Raw genomic sequence first — 27,450 nt, 5'->3', positions numbered from 1 at the left:
ACCCGAAAAGGAATTTAATATAGCAGACCCACATAAACTCTCTCAGCAATAGCAATCTATCACTAACCCTCAACAGCACCCACCCATGTGTCTGACCTCTCTCGGGCTGCTTAGTCGAGCCTTGCCAGCCACCCAAGTCCTAGATCGGCAACTTGCACACACGCATCTCCTAAACTAACCCCCTACAACTCTCCAACGACATGGACTACAGTCACCAAGGGCGTTCAACCAAGGAAAAAGCGCATTGAGGCCACACAAGTGGGGAAAGAGCGCTATATAAATAACAAAATACAATATAATTTAACATCTACCCTAACACCCTAGACCAGCGGTATTCAAACTTTTGATTGGAAGAAACGGGCAAGGGCGGCTCACATGGTCGGGCTGAAGCATGACACGGTCTCAGGCACCAATGAAAAAGTGGCCCGGAGTTGTAAAGGGATATTCATTAACAGACTGTTTGAATAGTACCCAAGGGGGTACTTTGTGTTAAAATGTAAGTACATTGTGATATTTATAGAATATTTATTCAGCAACAATGGTCAAAATTACTAACTGCGTAGGGAAGTAACTCTTCAAACTAGCCCACATTGGCCAAAAAGGTGCCACATTTTGTCTGGCCCACACTAGAATTTTGTATTTTTGGTACAGGCATTGCCCTATGATATATTTTATTTGTATTGCGCTCGTTCACAAGTGTTTCAAAGTGCGACCAAGCAAAGGGAAGGGGAACAGGCCAGTAGGCCAGTCCAAGCCTGGCGGCTCATCCATAACGGCGAGGGGGTGAGCCAGTGGGGTGACCCAGTGGCCCCCTCACCCATTATGGAGGAGCTAAGGAGCCAGCCCAGTGAAACAATGAGCACTCCCTCAGCTGCTTTTTCCAGCTGAGGGAGTGCTTCTGGGCTGACTGAACTGTCAAAGGGAAACCATACTTTCCTTTGACAGTTCAGTTCATTCCTCAGCCACACATGCTCACTGAGCCATGCAAGGCTGGGGTGTTTTGCTTCGCCAGCATTGCATAGCTCATTGGAAATACTGGCTGGGGCACTGAATGTCTATGTGCGAGGGGGAGCTCCGGCGCCTCCTCGTACATACAGAGCAGCCTGGAACAGGGCGTTTCAGCACCCACATGCAAGCCAACGCAGAAGGTATGTTTATGTTCATTTATTTTATTGAATGTGTAGGGATGCGTGAGTGTATGGTGATGGATGCTCGTGTGAATGATAAGAGTGATTGCTGTATGAATGTGTATGTTTAGGTCCGTTGAGCTGATTTTGGTAAGTGGTGGATCGAGGGTTCTACAACAAAGGCATTTTAAAAATGCCTAAATTCCTTTGTTGCACAATCCCCTTACCAACCTGCCAAAATCAGCTTTCCTTCTGAGGCGCTGTGGAGCCCAGGGGACAGGGATGGTATTTTTTTTACTGTATTTCTATCATAGATGTCCAGTCAAAATACCATGCTTTCCCCCTTGGCACCCCAGTGCCTTGCATACTCACAACCATGTTGATTGTGTTAGGTCTAGTGGGGACCAGGGGACAGGGATGGTATATTTTTTGCTGGACATCTATCAGATGTCCATTAAAACATGTCATACCTGCCCCCTGGGCCCCACAGCAGCAATTGCAAACGGTTTGGATATTTACCCATTTTATTTAAAGAATGCTCCACAATGCAACATTTTAACCCATTTTATTTAAAAAAATTCACGGGGGAACCCCGGAACCCCCATTGATTGGTTCAGACTCCCTCACTGCGCTCGGTCACTATGGCATTTCTGAGGGAAATAGTTATGCCCATCCACTTAAATTCACCAGCCGCCACTGGCTCTCGGACTTTGTTAGGAATGGGATGGGGGAGCCCAGGGACTGTGGTGGGAGCAGGATGGCCAGGAACCATGGGATGGTGGTTGGGGAGAGCCCAGTGTGTGTGATGGTGTGGGGAGAGCCCAGGGACTGGGTAAGAGTGGGATAAGGGAGCCCAGCCACTGTGATGGGAGCAGGTGGAAGAGCCAAGGGACTATACTGGGAGTAGGGTTCAGTGACTGTGCGCAATACATACTGTCCATTTGGCATTTGTTTGGAGGCCCGGCCTGCCCAAATTTTGCTCAGGGGGCCCAGGCTAAATATTTTTGTAGGCCACTGGCCTAGTGGATTTACAATGTGAGGCAACTTCTTTGATTGGCATGCTCGTCATATACAAAACAATCCAGTGTGCTTGTGTATGGACATCACACATTTCGCAGCCATCTCTATAAAAATAAAAAGAATACAGAGCGGCGGGGCACGGGGTCCCCAGACAATTTATTGTTTGCTCAGGGGGGGCCTTGGCATAAAAAGTTTGAAGACCACTGCCCTAGACCATTTATGGCTGGATATGCAAGACCTTTTGAGCTTCATTGACCAACTAGAACCCAGGTGTCAAGCTGAACTTTCTCAGTGGGCTATGGTGCTTATAAACTCTGGACTAAAATTGTAAAGTATTGTATGTGGCTGTTATATAAAATTTGAATCATGCAATTCGTACAAATTAGTACAAGTGATTTTTGATATTGTTCTTCATTCATTGAAAGAGATAATACCAGATGTTAATACCATACATTATCGGGTTAGTGATGTTTTTCAAGATGCTGTAGGGAGAATTCTAATTTCTGTGCCAATTCCCTTCAACCTTAGAGACTGCCAGCTCTTTTGCTGGAATTTAGGACTTTATAACTTTAACCCTGGACTGAGTGAGCCCTTTTTCTAACTATCTCAGGTGTTTGGACCTGATTTGATTATGCGTTTCCTTTGTTTTTGGAGTCTGACAAACTGCATAGGCATCTACATTTTGTATTGTGATTGTATGCAGTAACCATGTGGGAGACTACACCAGCCTTGTCCTCTTGGCAATGGGTAAACCAACCTTTGGTATAAGCCTATACTACACAAGTTGGTAGAGTGACTGAGCAGCCAGGCTTATCTCAATAGGGGTCAATGTGAGATGTAGGGTTGTAAAACAGATTCAAAGTGACAGGTATTCAACTAACACTTCTACTCAAGGTTTCTTGACAATATAATTATTTATTAATTTGTCCGTTTTAAAATAAGCCTTCTTTAGAAGGGAGCAATATGCAACACTTAAATATACTTCAAAAATACACTCAGTTTCATTAAAGTAGATACCCTTTTGGGATGGCACACATACAATTCCTACAGGTGACTTCAATTGCTAGGACACTGGACATTAATATCACTTGTACATTTAAAGCAATACTGAGATTTGTGGCAAAAGGAAAAAAGGTTACGGAAGGAAGCAAAGGTTAACTAGTTTCTCAAACAGGTAAGCACTTTTCAATCACCCAATGCAGTGTAGGTTGAGATTGCGCAAGCCCAACTCCTCAATTCAGGATAGAGATGCCAACTAACCAATACCACTAACAATTTCCTCCTCTGCATACACCTCTCAAACTCTAAACCAAACAACCACAAACCTCCAGCACAACAAACCGCACAAACTTCACTACACTGCACCAACATAACAATAAACACACAGTCTCGCACATCAGTACACGACGACTACCGGCCGCAAACATCCCAGGCCCAGCCGACAGACCCACCGGGCTGAGGCTGCCAACAGCACATCACTGCACTCTTGCACTTTTCCTGCCTCCTCCCACTAACTCACCTTCCCTCCCTCCCTCTTTCAGAGCCACCAGAGCGCCAGGGGACCACTCCGGTGGTGATAGTGCCCGGTGCAAATGTCCTTTAACATTAACATTTAGAGCAATACTGACTTTGGAGTAAAAGGTTAAATAAGGGAATAAAACAAAGGTTAAGAAATAATTCATGAACTGGTAAGTACTTTTTTAACCTTCCAATGCAAAGTAAATTAACCCTTTCCTGGAGGAAAGGCAAAAGCACAAAGTCAGAGGTAGGAAGAGTCTCTCAGGGAGCCGGGGCAGTCAATGTTAGTTGAGCAAAGTCTAGGGGAGCTGAAGATCATCTTGTAGGTAAAAGTCTTGCACAATGTTTTTAGAAATGTTTGCAGAAAGGAAATCACTAAAGGGCCACAAGCTGGGGGGCTTGTGAAAGGGCAAAGCTGCAAGCAACTCTGCAAGGGTAACCAAGACAAGTCTCAACTGAGAACTAGCAAGGCGTCAGTCCCCTTAGTTTTACAGTACCTTTGGTTAGAAAAAAACTGGATCCAGCTGCACTTCTGTTGCTGTGTAGGTCTGCAGTTCCTGTGTTACTGGGCCTCAGTCGTGGGGACAAGAGGGAGGACATCTGGGGACGCCTGCACTACGAATGGAAGGTTGGCGGCAGCAATGGCCAAACTTCAGATCAGCGGCACTTCAAGGTTTCATCTCCTCGCATCTCTCGCAAATAGCACCACTGCGGTTCTCAGATACCTTGGACTTTTCTCACATCTTGGGTCCAGCACTCTGTTGAGATGGCTCAGGCTTGGTTAGTCCTGCTTCATGGGAGTCCGGAGGATCTTCCTGGAGCTCGGGTCCGACTTAAAAGCGATGCACTCGATCTGGTGTTCCTCTCCCTGGCAATTCGGCTCCTGCAGTAGCAATGGAAGTACAGCCAGTCCAAGAGGATGTCCAAACGAGTTCACTTTGGGGTTGATTGGTTCCACCAAGGCAATGGGAGAAATTGTCAGTTGCAGGACTTCTCTAGTCGAGGCGAATTCGGAGCTTCAGCAAAGCAGCAGGGCTTTTCGCCCAGGCAAATCAACAGTCCAGGAGTTGCAGCAGGCGTCTCTTCCAAGTTCTTCTCTCGATTCCTTCGTGCAGTGGTCGACTGCCTTCCAAGCCAAAAGCCTCACCTTTTATGCAGGTTTCTCTAATTAATTCGCAGTCTACCTGTCACACAGCAGTGTGGTTGTCCTCCAAGGCTGGCCAATCATCTTTGGGTCATTCCTGTAAACAAGAAGATTAAGCACAGGGAGTTTCGGGCACCTCCCTCACTTCCTGCCCGACACGCTGGAGCCAGAGGCGGGCTTCACCAGTGAATCCCGCCAAAGACCAAACATGGTTTGGTGCGCAGAATAAATCTCAAGGACCTTTCCAACAAGAAATGGCGAAAAAAAGAAGACCAGGGACATTTTGACAAAATGGGCACCCATGGGTGTCTTGCTGCAGCTGCAATTGCAGCCCGCGGTAAAGCCACACAATGGTAGGAAAAAGTAAACCACTGCCACCAGCCATTAATTGTAGAATGGGTAACAAAGCATTTTACATGAGTAACTAGACAAAGGGGGATAACTAAGTAACTCCTCCAGCACTCTATAAGATAGTGAGTGCTGGGTCTAGAAAGTTACAAAATGTAAGCAAAGTCAATTTCACTTCACTGTTCTTGGAAACAGTAGTTTCAGCAAGTGAAGGTATTTAAACATTTTGGAAATCTAAGACTTCCCTGTGTCACTGCACTGAAGGAGCTGTGTGTCACAATGTAAAGATGATACCTATGGAGTTTGTCAGACTCCAAAGTCAAAAAAAAACAGAGCCCAAATCACATAAAAATACATGATGGTGGGGAAAAAGGACTCACTCTCCAGGTTAGAAATTAAAAGTCCTAAAGTCAAGCAAAAAAGTGCTGGGGGTCGCCAAGGTAGAAGAAGGGAATTAGCGCATTTCTGAGAATTCTCCCCTGACACAGCTTGTGACCTTACAGTGATTTTTCTTCAACAAACTAACTTTGTGCAAGATTTTGTTATCCAAGAAGTGCTTCGGCTCCATAGACTTTGGCTGTCCTGGGTCTCTGAAGACTCTTCTAGTCCACTTGACTGATATTTACTGTCCCTCAGAGGGGATCACTTAGTTTTAAACTATTATTGCTGGGAAAGATTTTTGTCTATACTTCATTGGAAGATTTGTCGACATGCTCTGAGAACCCGTTAAACCTTTATCCTTCCCTTTACCTTTTACAAACCTCAAAATCTACAAAGTGTACAAGTGATATATAAATGCCATTACTGTTCTAGTTAGTTAAGTGGGTTGGGGTTGAAAGACCATGACAGAAATGTTCGAGGGAGAAAAGACCGAAGATTATTTTTCCGAAATAACCTTTGGTCTTTTCTCCCCTGAACATTTCCGACTTGGCCCCGGCCCTCACCCACACCTCCATACTTACCTTGCAGTGGCTAGTGGCCGCCGACTCGCGGTGTCCCTCTGACACCTGTTCCCTTTCACTTCTGTGATCGGGAACTGGCACTGCAGGGTCCTTTCCTTATTTTTGTGGCTTTTTGGGATCGGCTGTGGGGTCACCCCCACAACCCCCAGCACCCAAGTGCGTGATTTGGTTGAACCTTGGCCACTCAGAATTTTCAAATGGTCGGAATTAGGCCACATCAGGCATTCAGGCTTTTATTCTGTCATTTTTGACGTTCCAAGTGAAGTCACCTCATGGTGTAGGAAGTGTATAAAAAGCATCTCTGAAGAGTATCTAATAGCTTTGTGTTGACTCTGGAAAAGTATATTTGATGGTTACCTATATTGCCCTTTTTAAAGAAGACGTAGTTAAAAACTGTTGTTCAATAAATAACTATTTATAACTAAAACCTTGAGTTCAAGTGTTACTTGTATTTGTGAATTTCATTGCTACAGCTCACATTTATCCTCTTGAGTTAAGCCTGGCTGCTCAGTCACACTACCAACTTGTGAATTACAGGCCTATACCAAAAGGTGGGTTACACAATACCAAGAGGACAAGTGTTGTGTAGTCTCCCACAGGGTTACTACATCAATCCTTGCCCAACACGAGACACTCTGGAGCCTAGGCGGGGAGACCTACGGGTTCCCACCAAAGGCAAAACACACTCAGTTATTTCCCTCTCCGCAAATGGTAGAAGGACCAACAAAGAACAACCACGCTAGTAATCCAAAAAAGAATGGCAGCCCCAAGTTGTTAATTGGGTGCCCCTATTGTGCACTACTGAGGCTATGGACATAGCCTGCGGTATACACACTACACAATAGTTGGTAGAACACATCCACTTCCACCAGCCATAAATAGGCGGTTGTCTATGTGACTAAAAAAAAAAAAAAAAAAGAAATCACACGAGCAGAGAGAAGGAGGATACCAAGTATTCATTTGGCACTCCACTGAAGGTGGTGTGGGCCAATCTGAGCATATAGTTTTGGGAGAAACAACTGTAGTTACATGAGGATATAGAAACAGTCAAAGGAGGACCCCAAGGGTCCCCAGCAACACTGCCCATAAGGAGCTGTGTGCTGCAATAGTAAAATGCAGATGCCTTGATGAGCTATGGAGCAGACAGACTCCATAGTACATGTAGGATACAAAAAATAGAATTCCAAAAGAGCCCACAAGAATGAATGAGTGAAAAAGGCTCCACTTATTCAGGGTAGAAACAAAAAAGGTCCAGAAGTCCAGCAAAAAGTGCTTGGGGTATCACTAGCAGAGGGGATGAGGCATACAAATTATGACTCTCCCCAACACTTGTTTGCACTAACCTCTTTGAAAAAGCAGTAGCACAGTTTTGAATTACTAAACATTTAAGTTTCATTGGTTCCATGGTGAAGTGCTTTGATACCGGTTAGGCAAGATTGTATGCAGTAACCCTCAGGGAGACTACACCAGTCTTGTCCTCTTGGTATTAGGTAACCCACCTATTCATATAGGTCTGTACTACACAAGTTGGTAGAGAGACTGAGCAGCCAGACTTACCTCAAGGGGTAAATGTGAGCGGCAGCATTGAAATTCACCAATACAAGAATTCAAATAACACTTACACAAGGTTTTTTAGTAAAATAATTATTTAACAGACAGTTTTAAACAAGCACTCTTTAAAAAGGGCAATGTGCAACAATAAAAATATACTTCATAACGTTCTCAGAATCAAGATAAGCAAGTAGATGCTCTTTAGAAATGCTTCATACACTTTCTACACCCTGAGGTGACTTTAATTAGCAGGACAGTATTGGCATTTATACATCACTTTTGCACTTGGTAAAATTCTGAGGCTGTGAAAAGGGAAGGTTAATGGAAGGAAAAAGGTTAACCGGTTCCCAGAGCATGTGAGCACTTTTAAAATCCCCCAATGAAGTCTAGATAAGAATTTACCCAGCAATAACAGTTTCAAACAAGTATCACCTATGAGGGACAGTTTGAATCAAAGTCAATGGGACAGAAGAGTTTGCAGGGAGCCAGGACAGCCAAAGTCAATATGAACAATGTCTATGGAGCTGTGGCACTTCTTAGAAAGCACAAACGTCTTGCAAAGTTAGAGAGCGTAGAAATTCACCGTTGGGCCACAAGCTGTTAGGCTTGTGAAAAGTAGAGAGGATCTCAACTCTGCAAAAAGCAGCTACTGCAAGTCTCAAGTGAGATCATGCAAGCTACAGGCAAAGAGGTACCCCTTAGTCAGAACAGTACCTTAGGTTAGAAGAGGATCCCGCTGGCTTCTTTCCTGGTTGCAGACTTGCAGATCCTGTGCTCCTGGGCCTCAGTCGTGGGGACAAGAGTGAGGACGTCTGGAAGATACTCACAGCAGTTCGGAAGTCTGTTGCAGCTACGGGCTCTACAGTCCAGCGGCACTTCGCAGATCCAGCTACCAGCAAATAGCTCCACCGCGGATCTTGGACACTTGGTGGACTTTCTTTGCTCCTTGAGTCCAGCAGTACAGCACTCTGGGAGGTGACTCGAGCTTGGGTTGTCCCGTTTCGGAATGGGCCTCAGGATCTTCCTGCAGCTCTAGTCCGGCTTAAAAAGAGTGCACTCTACTACGGATTTCTCGACCTCTGACACTCCGTTCCAGCAGGAGCAAGGAAGTAAGTACAGCCAGTTGCGGAAGGTCTTCCAGTAAAAAGTTAGTCTTGGTGTTAGTTGGTCCCACAAACCCAAGGGAAGAGGTCTTCATCTCCAGAGCTTCTCTAGTCGATTCGGAAAAGCAGTTTCAGCACTGATGCAGGGCTTAACCGGGCACTTCAAGGGTCCAGGAGGATGCAGCAAGCTTCTCTTCACGAGTCCTTCGCCCGGATGTTTCATCCAGTGGTAGACTGTCTTCTGTTCAAGAAGCCTCGCCTATTATGCAGGTTTCTATTATTCATGCACAGCCTGGCTGTCACTCACAGCACGGGAGCTGTCCTGCAAGGACAGCCAGCCAATCAGCACTGGGTGCATTCAGGTTACCAAGGAGACTAAGGACAATAGAGCACCTCCCTCGCTTCCTGCTCTGCCAGACACACTGGAGCCAGAGGTGGGTTTCAGCACTGAAGCAAAAAAAAGTGTTAGACCTTCAAAGACTTCACTAACAAGACATGGCGAAAAGAGAAGACTGTGCCATTTTGACACAATGGTCACCCATGGGTGCTGTACTGCAGCTGAGGATTCAGCCTGCGGTAGAAACACACAATGGTAGGAGAATTAAACCACTGCCACCAGCCATTTAAAGTTGTGAAGGTAACATAAAAAGTAACCCCCCCCCCACCTCCCAGCACACCACATATGACAGTGCGTGCTGGATCTACAGAGAGAAAAGGTAAGTAAAGTCAATTTCACTTTACTACTCTTAGGAACAGTAGTTCACCCAAGCAAAGGCATTTAAAACCTTAAGAGACATCTAAAGGGGTTCTCTGTGACACTGCACTGAAGGTGCAGTGTGTCACCATACAATAAGTAGATGCCTATGGAGTTTGTCAGACTCCAAAAACAACTAATATAGAATCCAAATCAGATCAAAAATACATGAGTGAGAAAAAGGTCACTCACCTCAGGAGAAAAATTAAAAGTCCTGAAGTCCAGCAAAAGAGCTAGGGGTCTCTACGTTTGAAGGGAATTAACACAGAAATGAGAATTCTCCCTAACCGTACCCAAACCAGGTCCCTGTCCAATTGAGTTCAACACCCCTGTGCTTGAGGTGTATTGTGTGGAGAGGAATAGGATTATTCCTATTTCAACTATTTTCATTTATTTTTGCAACACTTCATTGTGCTTTTAGACATACATTTTTTTTTTAATATTCCAAGTACTGTGCCTAATCCTTAAATGTATTCAGGGAGCATCTCCCAGCTATTTGATCTAGAATATTAAGCTTTATCAGCTGGCCCATTCGTTACAGTCAAATGGGAAAAATGTGCTAGTTGTCCCCCGTTCTCGATTTGTTGCTTGCAGCGACCGTTGTTTCTTTATTAGGGTTCTGTGCCTCTGGAATGAACTTGCAGCTAAATTGGGGAATATGTAATCTATTGCTCTTTTTCAGAAAAAGGAACAAGTTACTTACCTGTAACTGTTCTCCAGCATGGGTCTGGTATGGATTCACATGCTCATGAACATTCCCGGTCAGACTGGGAATCCTCAGTTAAGAAAAAATCAGTTTCATTTCTGAACGGTCTTTCTCCTAACAACCAATCACTGAGCTCTGGGTCATACTGCCCGCAGCCAATAACTGCCCTCTACCTAAGCCCCTCCTCTGACAGCCATCTTCAGATTTGGTAGCACATAAAGTGGCAGTAGGACCAAGAGAAGAACCGCAGGGTTCGCATGTGAATCCATGCTAGACCCATGCTGGAGAAGTTACAGGTAAGTAACTTGTTCCTTCTCCAGTATGTGGTCTGGCATGGATTCACATGCTCATGAATAAAGAATACATAGCAGTACACACATGCACAACCAGGGGAGGTGTTAAAGACTCAACATAAGCATCTCTTACCTCCTCACTAGGCTCATCTTCAAGCAAACAGATTGCACAGCACTGCTTGGCCGACTCTGGACTCCTCCCTGGAATCCCTGTCGACGCAGTAGAATCTCGTGAAGGCGTCAGTCGACCTACACGTAGTAGCCCTGCAGATGTCCAGCAGGGGCACACCAGACAGGAACGCCATAGTTGCAGCGATCGCTCTGGTCGAGTGGGCTCTCGGACGGCCAGGCAACTGTTTGCCAACCAGTGACAATGGGTGATGCAGCCAGAGAGCCACCTGGAAATGGAAGCCTTGAAGAAGGCCTTCCCATGGTTCACAGGACCAAAGTTCGCGAAAAGTTGTGATGTCTTCCGGAAACTTTGTGCGGTCCACATAGAACTTCAGCGCTCTAGCCACATCTAGCGAGTGCAAAGTTCTCTCAGCCCGCGACGAAGGCATCGGGAAGAATACAGGCAACACCAAAGGCTCTTTTAGATGAAAGTGCAACGGCACCTTCGGCATGAAAGAGGGGTGCGTCCATAGCACTACCCTCGCCTTGTGGAATGTCAAGTAAGGTGGTTTACATGCGAGGGCCTGGATCTCTCCCACTCGTCATGCTGAGGTGATGGCCACAAGAAAAGCCGTTTTCCACGACAAAAACTCCAGTGGTGCCGAATCCATAGGCTCGAACGTAGGACCCATGAACCTAGTTAGCACCACATGGAGTTCCCACGCCGGGGCTGGAGCCTTCACCAGTGGGAACAAACGGAACAGTCTTTTGACAAACTCCTTATGAGGCATGGGCCAGTCCAGCCTTGGCCAACAGCAGCAAATACGGCAGTACCTGCGGAGCCGTGACTCGTAGAGGATCGATCTTCTGTGCACGGCACCAAATGGCAAACCTCTTCCATTTACGTCCATAGCATTTAAGAGTAGACGATGCTCTGGCCTTGGCAAGCACTTCCAAGTGGAGTCCGCTTGGAGATCGTAGCCCCCAAATTCTAATGCTGCAGGAGCCAGGACTGCAGGTTCAGCGATACTGGGTCGTGGTGCAGAATTGCGCCTTCTTCCCTGGCGAGAAGATCTGCGACCACCGGAAGCTTGACTGGAGGGGCCGCCGACATGTCGAGAATGTCCAGGTACCATATTGTCTCGGCCACGCTGGTGCAACGAGGATCATCCTGCACCAGGACTGAGATGATTGACTAGTCGAAGAAGCAATGGAGGGAACGCATTCAGAGACAGGCCGTCCCAGGGGGAATATGAATGCGTCCTCCATGCTCCCCAGCTGGGGAAACCTGCTAGCAAACCTCCGGCACTTGGTGTTTGTCGCTGTCGCAAATAGATCGTTCTGGGGATTGCCCCATCTGCCGAACAGGTGAACCACTTGATCCTGCCGAAGCTCCCACTCGTGGCAAGAGCGCAGCTCCCAGCTGAGTGAGTCGGCGACTGTTCTTCACTCCTGCCAGATAAAACGAAATGAGGAACATCCCCTGGGCGACGCCCCAGGTCCACAGGCCCTGATCTTCCTTGGAGAGCGCCGGGGATCTGGTGCCCCCCTGCTTCTGGATATAAAACACAGTGGTGGTATTGTCCGTGAAGACGCGCACCATGTTGCCCTTGAGGGACGGAAGGAAAGACCTGAGGGCCCAAAACACTGCCCGCAGTTCCAACACATTGGTGTGCAACGTCTTCTCCTGCGGTAGCATCATGCCTCTTGCTAAGAGACATTCGGTGTGAGCTTCCCCATCCTTCCAGGGAGGAGTCCGTCGTGACCATCTCCTGATGCGGTGGGGTCTGGAAATCCGCTCCTCTGGACAGATGTGCGGGAACCTACCCCCCACCTCCGTATCGCTTGACGGAAACGCCTGTTAAGTGTGATCTTGTCCTTGAAGCTTCCTGACACTTGCACCCAACGGGCGTCGAGAAACTCCTGTAGTGGGCACATCCGCATCGTGCACAGTCGGATGAGGTATATGCAAAACTACAGCATTCCAAGCAGAGACTTGATGGACCTCACCCTTGCGATCCTCTGGACCAACGTTCGTTCTACTTTGCCCAAGATGGCCGCTATCCTCTCCTCCAACGGAGACGCCAGGCACGACACAGTTTTGAGTCGGGATCCCAGAAGCAGCGCGTCCTGCGATAGAATCAAGCAGGACTTTGGATAGTTCACCATGAACCCCAGCTCCATCAGCAGGCGCACAGTCTTTGCGGTGTGGTCAACGGCGATCTCCTTTGAGCTGGCCCGGATGAGCCAATCGTCCAGATAAGGGTAGACGTGAATCCTCGTAGTCGCAGCTGCTCCGCCACTGGTGCCAATTTCAAACCGAAGCAAAGGGCCTTGAATTGGTAGCGCTTCCCTTGCACCACGAAATGCAGGAATTCTTTGTCCTTTGTGAATGGGCATGTGGAAGAATGTGGAACAATGCATCCTCCAAGTCCAACGATGACACAAGTCCCCCTTGTTAGGCAGCGTTTGTATGCAGTACCCTTTGCGACCAATACACACAGCTATGACTACAGGTGTAAGCAAACCAACCTTTGGTATAAGTCTGTACTACACAGTTTTGGTAGCAGAGCTGAGCAGCCAGGCTCATCTGAAGAGGGAATGTGAGAAGTAATGATGTTACAGAGGTCTACAATCCCAAGTGTTCATATAAACTCTCACACTCAAGGTTCCTTTGATAAATATTTATTAATTTATCTGTCAGTTATGAAACATTCATAGGAAGGAGGCAATTATAACACAAATATACTTCAATACTATTTCAGAATACTTTTCAAGAGGAGTAAAAGGCAAAGGTTATTAGAACATGAAAGGATACAATTATTTTTAGACAGTAAATATTTTGAGTTCACCAGAAGAGTCAATTCAATTCAATAGGCTAGGCCAAAGTCAATGGGCTAAAGTCTTTGATAGGATAAAACAGTTATGGTAGTTCAACAGAAAAGTCTCTGCACAAGTTCTCAAAAGTAGTTTGTAAAAAGAAGAATCATGTTGGGTCACAAGCTGATTAGGCCTGCGACTTGCAAAAGTTTCAAGGACTTTCACTGCGAGAGGCAAGTGCTCCGTCTGATTTCACAGTACCTTACAATGAAGAAAAAGATGCAGCTGATTACTTCTGTTCCTGGCAGTTCCTGCAGATCTCGCTGTTCCTGTGCCTCAGTCGTGAGGACAAGAGGGAGGACGTTGGGGGACTCCTGCACTGCACTGGGACTGGTCAAAAAGCTTGCAACTGGCAAACTTCTAGTCCGGTAGCTGTAAGTAAAGCACAATCTGGTGTCCCTCTCCCTGGTTATTCGGTTTCCTGCAACACTCTGAGGAAAATACAACCAGCTCAGAGATTGGTATCCAGGTGGCTTACTGTCGAGTTGACTGGCCCCACCAACTCAAAGGGAGAAGTCGTCCTTGCAAGGCTTCTCTGTGGAGATTAACTTGGCGATTCAGACCTGCAGCAGAGCTTCACCAGGCAGACCAATGGTCCAGGATTTGCAGCAGCCTTTCTTTTCAAGCTCGTCTTCGGTTCTTTCGTTCCAGTGGTCGACTACCTTCCAAGCCAAGAGACTCCTTTTAAACAGTTCTCTCCCATTAATTCCAGCCTAGCTGCCACTCACCCAGCAGGGTGGCTGTCCTTGCCGGACAGTCAGCCAGCCAATCACGCTAGAGTGCATTTGGGTCTCCTAGGAGACCCACAGGGGGGTTTTGGGCACCTCCCTCACTTCCTGCCCACCCTAGACACTGAGGCGCCAGAGGCGGTCTTCACTCCTGAAGCCCAGCAAAGGAACAAAGGGACCAAACCTGGTTTGGCGCGCAGAGACAAACTCTAGGAGAACCTTTCCACAAAGAAATGGCAAAAAAGAAGACCGGGACCCGTTTTTACAGAGAGGGCTCAGACGCCATCTTGAAAAACATGGCTCCCGCGATTTAACGTTACCAGAGCTACAAATAGTTTGCGGTTGGGAAAAATCATGGCAATTCGTTGTAAAACCACTGCCAGCAGCTATTCTGAGAGGAAAGGCTAGCATTTGACTGCTACAGGAGTATCTAGACACAGGGGATACCAAGTAACCCCTCCAGCACTCTATTTTAAGATGGGGTGTGCTGGGTCTAGGAATTTAAAAGACTAGTAAAGTAAATTTCGCTTTACTTACTCTGGGAAACGGTAGTTTAGCCCAGAGAAGGTATTTAAAACTTGGGAAAGCCTAAAAGGCTTCCCTGTGCCACTGCACTGAGTGTGCTGCGTGACATGAAAAGAGGATGCCTATGGAGTGGTTTAGACTCCATAACCACATATCAAAACATGAGAGGGTGGGAAAATGGGTCACACTCGCTCCAGGTAAACAAATCAAGTCCTAAAAAATCCAGCAAAGTTGCTGGTGGTCTCTAAGGTGAAGGTAATTTAGAATTCTCCCCAACACCCCTCTTCCGCTGTCCGAGCAGGTGCTAAAGGGTAGCCATCCGGAATTTTTGGAACTTGATGCATTTGTTCAGTCAAAGAAGGTCAAGAATGGGCCTCCAGCCCCCGGTCTTCTTTCTGAAGAGAAAGTACCTAGAGTGCACTCCGGAACCCCAGAGCCTCTTCAGGACGGGCTCCATCACGCCTTTCCTTAGCATGGCCCGTACCTTCAGCACAGCTGAGGGATGCGGTTTTCCTGCCGGGCCACCGGTGGTATTCGGGGACACTTCCGTTGAAATTCCACTGGGTGTCCATGGGCGAGAGCATCCAGCACCCAGATGTCGGTGGTGATGGACTTCCACACGCCGATGAAGTTCGTCAGGTGGCCGCCCACCGGTATGCAACGGTCCCCCCCCCCCCCCCCCCGACTCCACAGCCGGTTCAATCTTGCTTGGACGTTGACGGGCCGCCTTGGGGGCCCTGGCGGCGTCATTAAAGTTCTTGGAGCAGCCCCTGTTGGTCTCCTGGGCCGAAGAGCGGGAGGGTTGGCGGTAAGAAGAGGAACCCCCCACCAAACTCCTTGGAGGATCCTTGTGACATGCCGCCTGAGGTCTGAAATGACGGCTTCCGTTGCTGAAGAGTGCCCAAAGCATGCGCCGTCTCCGTATCAGTCTTTATGGCTTGGAAAGACTCCTCTACAGCCTTCCTGAATAAATTGTCCCCGAAGGGCATGTCCAGCACCTTCGACTGAATGTCTTTCCGAAAGTTGGTGGCCTTGAGCCAGCCACGACGACTAAGGCAAACGCAGTTGCCCATCTGGCGGAACCCCGTGTCAGCGATTTCAGTGGCCACCATGATGTTGTGGTCCGATGCCACCTCGCTTTCCGGCAGAATCTCCAATGCCTCAATTGTCTGGTAGGAGGTCTAGGATGGGAGCGATCTTGAACCACAACTCCCAGTCGTAAAGAGCCACGATGTTGAAGGCGTTGGCGGCCTCGATGGTAGACGCTACCGAATAGATGACCCGCCGCCCCATGGCATCTAACTTCTTGCCCTCTATCCGGTGGGGTGGCAGCCGTGGAGGCCGAACCACGCAAGGACTTTCTTCCTGGTTGCCGCAGACACTACAGAATCCAGGGAAGGCTGAGCCCGTAAGCACTTGGGTGCCGAATCCGGCACCCTGTACTACTTCGAGGCAATCCCTCTTCGCCGGAGCCATGGAAGGGTTCTTCAAGCGCCGAACCCTCATCCCAAATGTCAGCCAGGTGTGGGACCGAGAGGATATCTTCCTCTTCGCCTCTCTGCGCTGATATAAGAAGCCCTCCGAGATCGAGTGGAACAAGCCAATCTCGTCCGGCGGCGAAGACCTGGGTGGCGGTGACGGGAGGTCCCCTAAACCGCTGCAGTCGCCGTCCGTGTCCGTGGTCGCTGTGTCCAGATTAGTCTGATCCCTCGGGGATGAGGAGCCGAAGGGTGGGAGGAGGTGGAGGGTGGGAGGAGGTGGAGGGTGCACCCTCTTGGCTGGGGGTTCTCCCGTGGGCGTGTCGGCTGGCGCCGGGGCCGCAATAGGCATCCTCGTCTTGATCTCCAATACCAGCGTATGCAGTAACAAAAGGATGTCCACTTAGAGGTCTCTAGGGAGGTAACTGAGGTGGGGGTGGCAGCTGAGGTGCAGGCAGAATAGGCCGCTGGGGCACCTGCTGGGATCCCAGGCCATCGTCAACTTGCTGCTCTTAGTCTGGGTCATCACTGTTGTCGCCTTCGTCGTAGGGCATGCTTCCTACGTTTCCCTCCTCCTGGATGGTTTGCAGACCGGCAAGCTCCTCCTCAGAGGAGATATCCGTACCCTGGAGGGCCACCGCACCCTCCACCCTTCTTTGTTTCCAGCGGTGAAGGTCTCGGGGAGATGACTGGCATCTTCTCTATGGGCCAGAACGCAGCCTCCCTCCTGGGAGGAAGGGACACCCTGGCATCAGGGGTTGCGTCCTGCGGTGCCGTCTTGGCGGCCTTCATCAGAGATGCCGCCACCACCTCGATGGAAGGCTGGGCCTTCGGTGGGTGCACCTGGGCCTTCAGAGTCAGGGCCGGAGCCTTTTCCTGCTTGGCCTTCTCCTTAGGGGGAGGGTCCGAGCCCCACTCCCCCTTGGACTTGGGCCTCTCCTCGAGTTTGCCCGGATGGTCCGACTTCCTCTTGGCCGAAGATCCTGAGCGTTGACTGGTGACGGAGGCTGGAGATGTCTGATGCACCCTGGCCGCTGAGGAGCCCGTCGCACGGCGCTCCCGGTGGCAGTGGACTCGCAGTGCTTAGCCTTCTGATGTACCCCCTACATCCCCCGCGGGAGGGGCACCCTCAAAGGACTTAGAAGCCTGCTCAACCTTCTTGGAACCTGGAGAGGCATGCTGCTAGGACCCACCCAGAGCAGGGGCCTTGGCCTGTAGCCACTCGTTCAGCCGTCTGTGCCGATCCCTCATTGTGCGAGGGGCCATCTCCTGGCAAAACGCACAGTCCTCCTCATTGTGTGCCAGGTACTGGCAGTAGAGGCACTCGGAATGCTGGTCGTCTGAAAAGACATTCCGCAAGCCGCAACTAGAGCAAATTCTGAACAGGGGAGTTGAATCCTTTTCCTCAGACATGGTCCATGCGGTGTAGGGTTCAGAATCTTCTGGAAGCCTTCACAAAGAATCGACGAAATCGGCCCTTGAGGAGCATTGAAGAATCCGAAAACAGGGCCCCGTTAATAGGAGGGTTGATCAATGGAGCACAAGGCCCGATTGAGCGAAAAATAGAATTAACTGTCAAAAAACGCAAACACACAAGGACTCCCAACACTTGAATGTGCGGTAAAAATCTGTAGATGCCTGCCAGAGGGGCTTAGGTAGAGGGCAGTCATTGGTTGGGGCAGTATGACCCAGAGCTCAGTTATTGGTTCTTAGGAGAAAGACAGTTCAGAAATGAAACAAACAGATTTTTTCTTTATCAAGGATTCCCAGCCTGATGACAGGGAATATTCATGAGCATGCAAATATATGCCAGGCCCCATGCTGGAGAACTCCAGACTTACTGGTTTCAATGATTTTTCTCATCTTTGGTAATGTTTTCAAAATGTTATAGGAATTTAACATCTGCGCCTAGATGCAGGTCATCTGCTTGGTTCCGAAGGATATGCATGTTATAAATCCCAAATCAAATTAAAAGCCAAAGGCTAACTTTCTATTTTTTTTAATTACTCTTTTCCCATCCAAATCATTATTACTCTTTACACTACTTACAATTTAAAAGGTGCTAATTTTAGCTTTAGTTTTTAAACATTTGGTTATTTTTCAAGGTTATTTTTAATAGAACTGTTGCCTATATCTATGCTTAATTCAATGTATAAAAACAGCCTTTAAGCATTGGGGATTCAAATTTGTCAGATTAATAAACATGAACTTGAAATTGATTTGGTAGCTTAAACATTTATGGAATTTAGGTTAACACTAGGAGGGGGGTGCATGCAAACCTGTAACTGAATGGTGCTGCAAAATTTTTGTTCTGATCCCCATGTGCTAATCGACCCCTGCTGAAGTAAGCTCCATATTGCCAATGCATATTATCACTCACCTCGGTTGAAGTAGCCTCCATACTGCCCTTGCTTGTGGTCAAATATGCGCTCATTGTTTTCCACAAGATTCCCTAGCTTCTCAGCCAGCTGCAAAGCAGTGTTCTGCAATGATGTGGGCTCTGTGCGATGCATTACCACCGTGGCTGTTGGCTGGTCCAAGGATGCCTGAGTTGTAAGAGAGAAGCCATTAGGCAAGGGACAAGGTTCACAGAGCTTCTATCCCCTTCTGGAAGAAGGGGAACCACAAATCAAGCACATTTGCTGCACAAATGAATTGTCGGTGCCGAACATTAGCTATATTTCTCCAAACGTCCGACACACGAATCAAACACATCAGACCTGCTATACAACAAACGGCCCATTACACCATCTTCCTTTCCTGGGGCGGCCAAATTGATCTGAGATCGCACACTGCTGGTATACATTGTTGCTCAATTCATGTGCATGTAACGTTTTTAAAGTCATTAATGGGTGTTAAGGAGATTCTTTCACAGCTATTTGTTGAGCGGGGAGTGATGCCATCTTTAGGAAAAGACAGGATCTTACCCAAAGTTAGACCCAACCTAAAGGGGAGCTCCTGCAGGGAAGTCCTGCTTAATAAAGGGAGAAAGGAAGGATGGTGGATAGTTAGTCTCAAAGAATAAAGAAGTAAAAATGACAGACAGAAATGCTGACAAATAGATGGCATATATTACTCACCGTAATCGTATTTGATGATTGTATCTGCTTAGATTCACATGCTGTGCATATAGTCAGACATTTAGTGGTAATCGCAGAGTATTGCATCTTCCTTTTGAAGATCTAAAAAGGGAAAACATGGGCGGGACCAACACTATCCCTAACGTGATGTGTAGTTTATCCAAAATCCTTCACGCGTTGAGGTCCCACTGGTCTTTCTTGTTCTGCCGTGAGGGAGCCTTACAAAATGCATGACTGAGCACAGAAGAAAGAAGGTGCACAATGTCCATGTTCCTTCTACTCCAAGAGGGTGGGGGCATGTGCATCTAAGCAAATACAAACATCAGAAATACGATTACGGTGAGCACTAGCGTTGTGTAATGGTGTGTACAGAACTCCAGGTTACCAGTTTGCAAATGGAAACTAGAGGAACATTTGCAAAGAATGCTATGGTAGCCCCTGTGCCCAGAGTAGTGTGCTCTAGGCGTGAAGGTTAGATCTCTTGGCGAGTAGCACAGTATGATGCGGGTTACGATCCACTTGGAGATAACAGATTTAGAGCCAGCATCCTCTTCTCTACCAGCTGCCACTGAACTGAAGAACTGGTTTGTTTTCCCTAGTGGCCTTGTCTTTTCCAGATAGAAGATAACAGTCTCCTTACATCCAGCAGTGTGTGGATGCTTCTTTCTGCCACGTTAGTGGGGTTCTGGAAAAAGTTAGTAGTTCTATGAACTGGTTTACATCGAACCAAGAAAACTATAGGCGCAAAGCCAGGGTGTGTGCGCAAAACCACCTTATCTTTAGTGAATTGTGACGAAAGGGTCCTGAACTGAAAGTGCTTGCAGTTCACCAGCTCTCCTTATAGAGGTGATCACCACAAGGAAAGCAGTCTTTTAGGCGAGTGCGTGAAGGCTAGCACTGCGCATTGGTTCAAACAGAGGCCCCATTAGTCTGGTAAGAACATTCAGGTCCCACCCAGGAGCTGGGTTGGAAATAGGGGGATGAAGTCTCTTTACCTCTCCCATAAAGGCTTTAACTACATGAATTTTCCACCATGAAACCTTGCTCTGGTACGTGGTGTACACCGAAAGCGCAGCAAAGTGGACAAGTCCTGAATCTAACAGGTGAGTTAGGTACAGGACAATATGTTTAGATGAGCATTCAAGACGATTGATGCCCTTGCTATTACACCAAATGACATTTGATGCCATTTGCTGGAGTAGCAATGCCTGGTGTTAGTTTTCTGTGCAGCTCTGAGTATGTCCATGCATCTTGAGGGAGCGGGAGGTGCCCGAACTCTATGACCTCAGGTGCAAAGCTGCTACGTATAGAGTTTGAGGGCATGGATGTAGTGTCTCCCCCCCACTCCCCCAATGTCTTCAGACAGCATGTTGTACGGGCACGGCAGCTTCCTGGGAGGGGAGACAGACATTGCCATGAGATGGGAGAACCAAGGCTGGCGGGCCCACATAGGGGCCACAAGAATCATCCTGACTGGCTCTTGGTGCATCTTGTGCACTATTCTGTTGAGCATGGGAATTCAAGGATTGGTGGGGTGAGGGGGTTAGCTATTTCCCGGACCATGTTATCCAAAGACTGTTGCCCTTTGGAGCAGTTCTGAGGGTACCTGGAGGCGTAATCTGGGCATTGGGCCTTGAGTGGCGAACAAGTCGATCTCTGGGCAGCCCCATTCTGCGAAGACGTGGAGTACAATAACCTCCTGTATCCGCCACTAGTGCTCTACGGGTAGGGGGAAGTCTCTGCGAAGTACGTCCGCCAGAAGATGGAGTTCCCCTGGAATATGTTGTGAAAGGAACAAGTTACTTACCTGTAACTGTTGTTCTCCAGCATGGGCCTGGCATGGATTCACATGCTCATGAATAAAGAATACATAGCAGTACACACATGCACAACGACGGGAGGAGGCAAGGCTCAACATTAAGCATCTCGACATCTCAACATTAAGCATCTCACCTCAACACCAGGCTCACCTTCAAGTGAACAGGTTGCGCAGCACTGCTTGGCCGACTCTGGACTCCTCCCTGGAATCCCGGTCGACGCAGTAGAATTTCGTGAAGGTGTGCGTTGATCTCCACGTAGCAGCCCTGCAGCTGTCCAGCAGGGGCACACCAGACAGGAATGTCGTAGTTGCAGCAATCTCTCTGGTCGAATGGGCTCGGACGGCCAGGCAATGGTCGGTTCGCCAACCGGTGACAATGGGTGATGCATCCGGAGAGCCACCTTGAAATGGAAGCCTTGGAGAGGGCCTTCCCTTGGTTCAAAGGGCCAAAGTTCACAAACAGCAGTGATATCTTCCGAAAACTTTGTGCGGTGCGCGTAGAACTTCAGCGCTCTAGCCACATCCAGCAAGTGCAAAGTCCTCTCAGCTGGCGACGAAGGAGATGGGAAGAAAAAAGGTAACCCCAAGGGCTTGTTGAGATGGAAGTCCGACAGCTCCTTGGGCATGAAGGAGGGGTGCGTCCGCAGCACCACCCTCATCTCGTGGAACATCAAGTACGTTGGTTTACAACAGAGGCCTGAATCTCTCCCACTCGTCGTGCGGAGGTGATGGCCACACGAAATGCTGTTTTCCACGATAAAAACTTCAGCAGCGCCGAATGCAGAGGCTTGAACGGGGTACCCATGAGCCTAGTCAGCACCACATTGAGCTCCCACTCCGGGGCCAGAGCCTTCACTGGCGGGAACGAACGGAAAAGTCCTTCTATGAATTCCTTGACCAGGCGGTGTGACCATAATGACTGCCCCGGAATTCTGGTGTAGCAGCAGATAGCCGCCAGATGAACCTTGATGGAAGCATGGGCCAACCCTGCCTTGGCCAGCAACGGTAATTCGTAGAGGGTAGAGTTCATGTGCACGGCACCAGACGGCGAACCTCTTCCACCTATGTCCGTAGCATTTCAGTATAGACTAAGCCCTGGCCTTGGCAAGCACTTCCTTGCAGTCTGTGGGAGTTCGTATCCAAACTCTAGCGCTACAGGAGCCAGGCCTGCAAGCTCAGCGGCCCTGGGTCGTGGTGCAGAATCGCATCTCGTTCCCTGGCGAGAAGATCTGCATCCGCCGGAAGCTTGACTGGAGGGGACGCCGACATATCCAGAAGGTCCGGGTACCATATCTGCCTCGGTCACGCTGGTGTGACAAGGATCATCCTGCATCGGGACCGTCTGAGTTGATTGATTAGTCGCAGAAGCAATGGCAACGTGGGAATTGCATAGAGGAACAGGCCGCCCCAAGGGGAAGGAGAATGCATCCCCCCATGCTCCCTGGCTGGGGAAACCTGCTGGCGAACCTCCGGCACTTGGTGTTAGTCACTGTCGCAAACAGATCGATCTGGGGATTGCCCCATCGTCGGAATAGAAGACCCACTTGGTCCCGCCGAAGCTCCCACTCGTGGCACGAGCGCAGTTCCCTGCTGAGAGACTGCCACAGTGTTCTTCACTCCTGCCAGGTGAAATGGGACGAGGAACATCTCTTGTGCGAAGCCCATCGCCATAGGTCCTGGGCTTCTTTGGAAAGTGCCGGGGATCTGGTACTCCCCTGCTTCCAGATTTAAACATTGTGGTGGTTTTGTCTGAAAATCAGCACCAAGGAAAGACTTGAGGGCCCAAAACACGGCCCGTAGCTCCAGAACGTTATGTGCAAAGACTTCTCCAGTAGCCACAGGCCTCTTGGGTGGAGGCGACTGGTGCGTGTACCCCATCCCTCCAGGGATGCGTCCGTTGTGACTGTCTCCTGGTAACGTGGGTATGGAAATATGCGCCGGCCGACAGATGCGCGCAGACACCCCACCACTTGATGGACCTCAACCTTGCGATCTCCAGGGTCAACAGCCGTTGTACCTTGCCCATGATGGCTGCTATTCTCTCCTCTGACGGGAACGCCAGATACGACAGTGTTGAGCCGGGACCCCAGAAACAGCGCATCCTGCGATGGCACCAAGCAGGACTTTGCAAAGTTTATCGAGAACCGCAGTTCTGCCAGTAGCCGGACGGTACCCGCTGTGTGCTCGACAGCAGTCTCCCTCAACTTCATTCGGATGAGCCAATCGTCCAGGTAAGGGTAGACGTGAATCCCCTGCAGGTGCAACCGCGCCGCCACTGGCACCGGACACTTGGTGAAAACCCTTGGTGCCAACTTCAATCCGAAGGGAAGGGCCTTGAACTGGTAAGGCTGCCCTTGGACCACAAAGCGCAGAAACTTGCAGTGTCCCTTGTGAATGGGGATGTGGAAATAGGCATCCTCCAGATCCAGCGACAATAAGAAATCCCCTTTTTCCAGTTGTCCCAGCACGTGCTGAAGGGTGACCATCCGGAACTTCTGGGACCTGATTTACTTGCTGAGGCGGCGGTGGTGGTCTAGTATGGGTCTCCAACCGCCCGTTTTCTTTCTGACAAGGAAGTACACTCCGGAGTCTTTTTGGGACGAGTTCTATCGCACCCTTCTTCAGCATGGCCCATACCTCCAACAGAAGTTGAGGGATGTGATTTTCCTCCCTGGCCACCGGTGGAATGCGCGGGCACTTCCGTTGAAATTTCAGGGTGTGCCCGTTGGCCAGGGCGTCCAGCGGTCGGTGGTGATCAACTTCCACATGCTGACAAAGTTCACCAGCCGGCCTCCCACCGAGGTGCACGCTCGACATCACGGACGATTAAATCCTGCTTTGCCATGGGAGTTCCACCTTGGGGACCTTGGCCACGACGGTGACCTCCTCTGGAGTTGCTGCGGCCCCTGTAGGCTTCCTGAGCCGAAGAGGGGACGGTTGGCGATCGGATGACGAGCCCCCACCGAAACCTTTGGAGTGTCCCTGGGCCTTCCCTACAGAGGCCCGAAAGGATGGCTGGCGCTGCTGGAACGTGCCCAAAGCCCGGGTCGTCTCGGTATCCGCCTTGATGGCCTAAAGCGACCTAACCACTGTCTTGCCGAATAAGTTGTTCAACACCCTCGACTGTACATCCTGGCGGAAGCTAATGGCCTTCAACCAACACCGCCGAAGGCAAACGCTGTTGCCCATCTGACAGAAGCTCGTGTCGGCGATGTCCGTGGCCACCGTGATGGCATGGTCCGATGCCACCTTGTCTTCTTGTAGGATCTCCAGCGCTTCCGCTCTCTTGTCGTCGAGAAGGAAGTCTGGGGGGGGTGGGGGGGGGCGATCTTGAACCACAGCTCCCCGTCATAATGGGCCATGATGGCTAAGGCACTGGCAGCCTCGATTGTTGTTGCAGCCGATGAGATCACCCACCGCCCCATGGCATCCAGCTTCTTTCTCTCGCTGTCTGGTGGGGGGAGGGGGGTTGATCTGAGACACTTGGGTGCAGAGTCTGGCACTCTGTATTTCTTCTCGTACCGGTCCCTCTTTGCCGGGGCCGAGGACGGGTTCTTCATGAGGGACAGTTCCTCATCCCAAATGTAGTCCAATAGAGGGATAGAAAGTACGGTCTTCCTCTTGGCCCCCCCGGCGCTGGAACAGGAAGCCTTCCTTCTCCTCAGGGGCTAGTTGAAACATCTGAAGCACTAGCGATCATGGCGCGGAAAGAGCCAATCTCGTCGGGTGGCGAGGCACTTGGCACTGGCGATCGGAGGTCCCCTCCATCATCGTCCGTACCCGATGTCACTGTATCCGGTTCCGTATCGTCCCTCAGAGGAGGGGATGGCGGCGAAGGATGGCAAGGAGGATGGACTCATTCTCTTGATGGGGGTCCCCCCACACCCCGACAGCCCAGGCGCAGCGGGATCTCTCGCCAGGGACATGGGCATCCTCAACCAGATCTCTGAACACAAGGTGTGCAGTGCCTGTAGGATGTCCGCCGACACGTCTGCTGGCGGTGGTGGAGGTTGCTGTGGTGGCTGCAATGGGAGCCATGGCAGTGGTGTGATGTCCTCTGGCTTCTCGCCACTCTGCAGCTCCTCGTCAGTATCCTTGCCGCCCTCTACATCCGCTTCGCCGGGGTCCTTCCCATAGGACCTGGCCTCAACAAACGTTGTCCAGTATGGCCTTCAGACCAGAAAGTTCCTCCTCAGAGATGCCTGAGCCCTGCAGGACTACCGGGCCTCTTCTCCCCCCCCCCCGCACCCCTCTTCTGCTCGACCAGCGGGGACGGTCTAGGGGAGATGATCGGCATCGTCTTCACCGGTGTCTTCTCAATGGGTACAAAAGACTATTTCCTCCGAGCAGGCAGGGAAACTTGCCTTAGGAGCCGCCTCCTGCGAGTCTGCATCCGCGGCCTAAGCTAGGGACGCCACCACTCCTTCCAGGGAGGACTTTGCCTGGTGAACCTGGGCCTTCACAACCTTGGGTGCGCTGGAGGCCTTCACCATGGGGGAAGGGTCCGTGCCCTGCTCCCCCTTGGCTTTCTACATCGAGTCAGCTGGGACTTCTCCAGAAGTTTACCCATATGGTCCAACTTTCTCTCCGCTGACCCGGAGCGTTGGCTCGTGGTCGAAGTTGTCGGTGAAGCCGTTCCCGACCTGGTCGCCGCAAAGCCAGTCCGAATGGCGCTCCCATTGCCTGCGGGCTCGCAGTGCTTTGCCTTAGGTTGGGCCTCCGTCGCCTGAGTGCCCTCAAAGGTCTTAGAAGAATGCTCAGATTTCCTCTTGCTGGGTGAGGCTTGCTGCCCGGGGATCTTCGTCTGGAGCCACTTGGAGAGCTGCTTGCGACGGTCCTTCATGGTGCGAGGCATCATATCCTTGCAGAACGCACAGGTCTCCTCCACGTGTGTTAGGTTGGAATGTAGGCAGTAAAGGCACAGGGAGTGCCCATCGTCCAGGAAATTTTTCCTTAGTCCATATCCAAACAGAGGCGTCGAGTCTCCTTTATCTTCAGCCATGTCCAAGCAGAGTAGGCCTCAGTGAATCTTCCGGAATCCTCCAAGAAGGGAACTCTACGATAAATCGCCCTTGAGGGGTGTAGAAAGTTACAAAAAACAGGTCCCAGTTAGTCGGATGACGGATCGATGGAGCTTGAGGCTCAATTGACCGAAAAAAATAGAGAAAACTAAGAAAACGCACAAAACGCAGTTAAAGGCCTGAGCTACTCACGAGGACTCCCACCGCTCTAACGTGCTGTAAAATTCCGAAGATGGCTGCCAGCGGAGGGGCTTAGGTAGAGGGCAGTCATTGGCTGGGGGCAGTATGACCCAGAGACCAGTGATCGGTTGAGTTCAGAAGTGAAACTGATTTTTCCTTTACCGGGGATTCCCAGCCTGGCGATAGGGAATATTCATGAGCATGTGAATCCATGCCAGACCCCATGCTGGAGAACACCAGATTTGGGTGCATAGTTATGCTGGATCCGAGCTCCAGTAAGATCCGCTGTACTCCCTTGAAGCAGGGCTGACCAATGATATGATATGGCATTTCTAACGCACCTATACACAAGTGTTTCAAGGCGCGACAAGGCAAGGAACGGGGAACAGAGGGAGGACAGACAACGATCCTACTAGGCCAGGTGTCATTCATATCGCGCAAGTGCAAGGGAGAAAGGGGAGCGCACAGTGCAGTACATGGGGGTAAGAAAAAAAACAAAATTAAACAGTAAGTAAAAGTACGGCCAGCAGGTGGCAAGTGCAAAGTTAAGTGCCGGCACCAGGTGTCAAGTGCTGGTAATGGGATTGGAGGGATACAGAAAGTTCCCAGGTGCAGGGGTTGCCAGGAGGACAGTGCAGGAGTGTGACTGGCAGGGGAAGGGATCTGGGCCCGAGATCAGAGGGTGACCAGGTAACCAGTGCAAATTCAGTGTCAGCCAGGAAGTCAGCAAGGGAGAGGACGAGAAAAGGCAGAAGCAAAGAGAAAGGTTTTGAGGTGCTTCCGGAACCGAAGATGATTCTCCTCAAGTTTCAGGGAGGCTGTTCTAGAGGCTCCAGCCGAAGAAAGATCTGCCACCAACTCATTGCTTGGAGAAGCGACTGACCCTGGGGGAGTTAGAGGTAGATGAGCCAAGAGCTCGAGAAGGAAGGTATTTGGGGAAAGAGAGGTGAAGGTATTGAGGCCCCAGGCCCCAGAAGGCCTTGTGGACAATGCAGAGGGTTTTGAACTTAATCCTTGCAGCCACTGGGAGCCAGTGTAGAGATTTCAGTACTGGAGAGATACGATCCCTGAGCTTGAGGCTAAGGATAAGTCTTGCGGTCCT

General features: G+C 49.8%; 1 protein-coding gene across 1 annotated transcript in view; it reads right to left on the bottom strand.

Moving 5' to 3' along the window:
• EIF3CL (eukaryotic translation initiation factor 3 subunit C like) overlaps window positions 1-27,450 on the bottom strand; it is a 384,931-nt gene that overhangs the window by 18,875 nt on the left and 338,606 nt on the right. Inside the window, exon 20 of the mRNA XM_069652105.1 lies at window positions 18,629-18,794. Coding sequence (XP_069508206.1) covers window positions 18,629-18,794 — 166 coding nt within the window. The remainder of the gene's footprint in view (window positions 1-18,628; window positions 18,795-27,450) is intronic.

The sequence above is a fragment of the Ambystoma mexicanum genome, chromosome 3p (assembly GCF_040938575.1).
Source record: "Ambystoma mexicanum isolate Mex_15411 chromosome 3p, UKY_AmexF1_1, whole genome shotgun sequence".
Classification (NCBI taxonomy): Eukaryota; Metazoa; Chordata; class Amphibia; order Caudata; family Ambystomatidae; genus Ambystoma; species Ambystoma mexicanum.
This window is presented reverse-complemented; position numbering and strand designations above follow the sequence as displayed.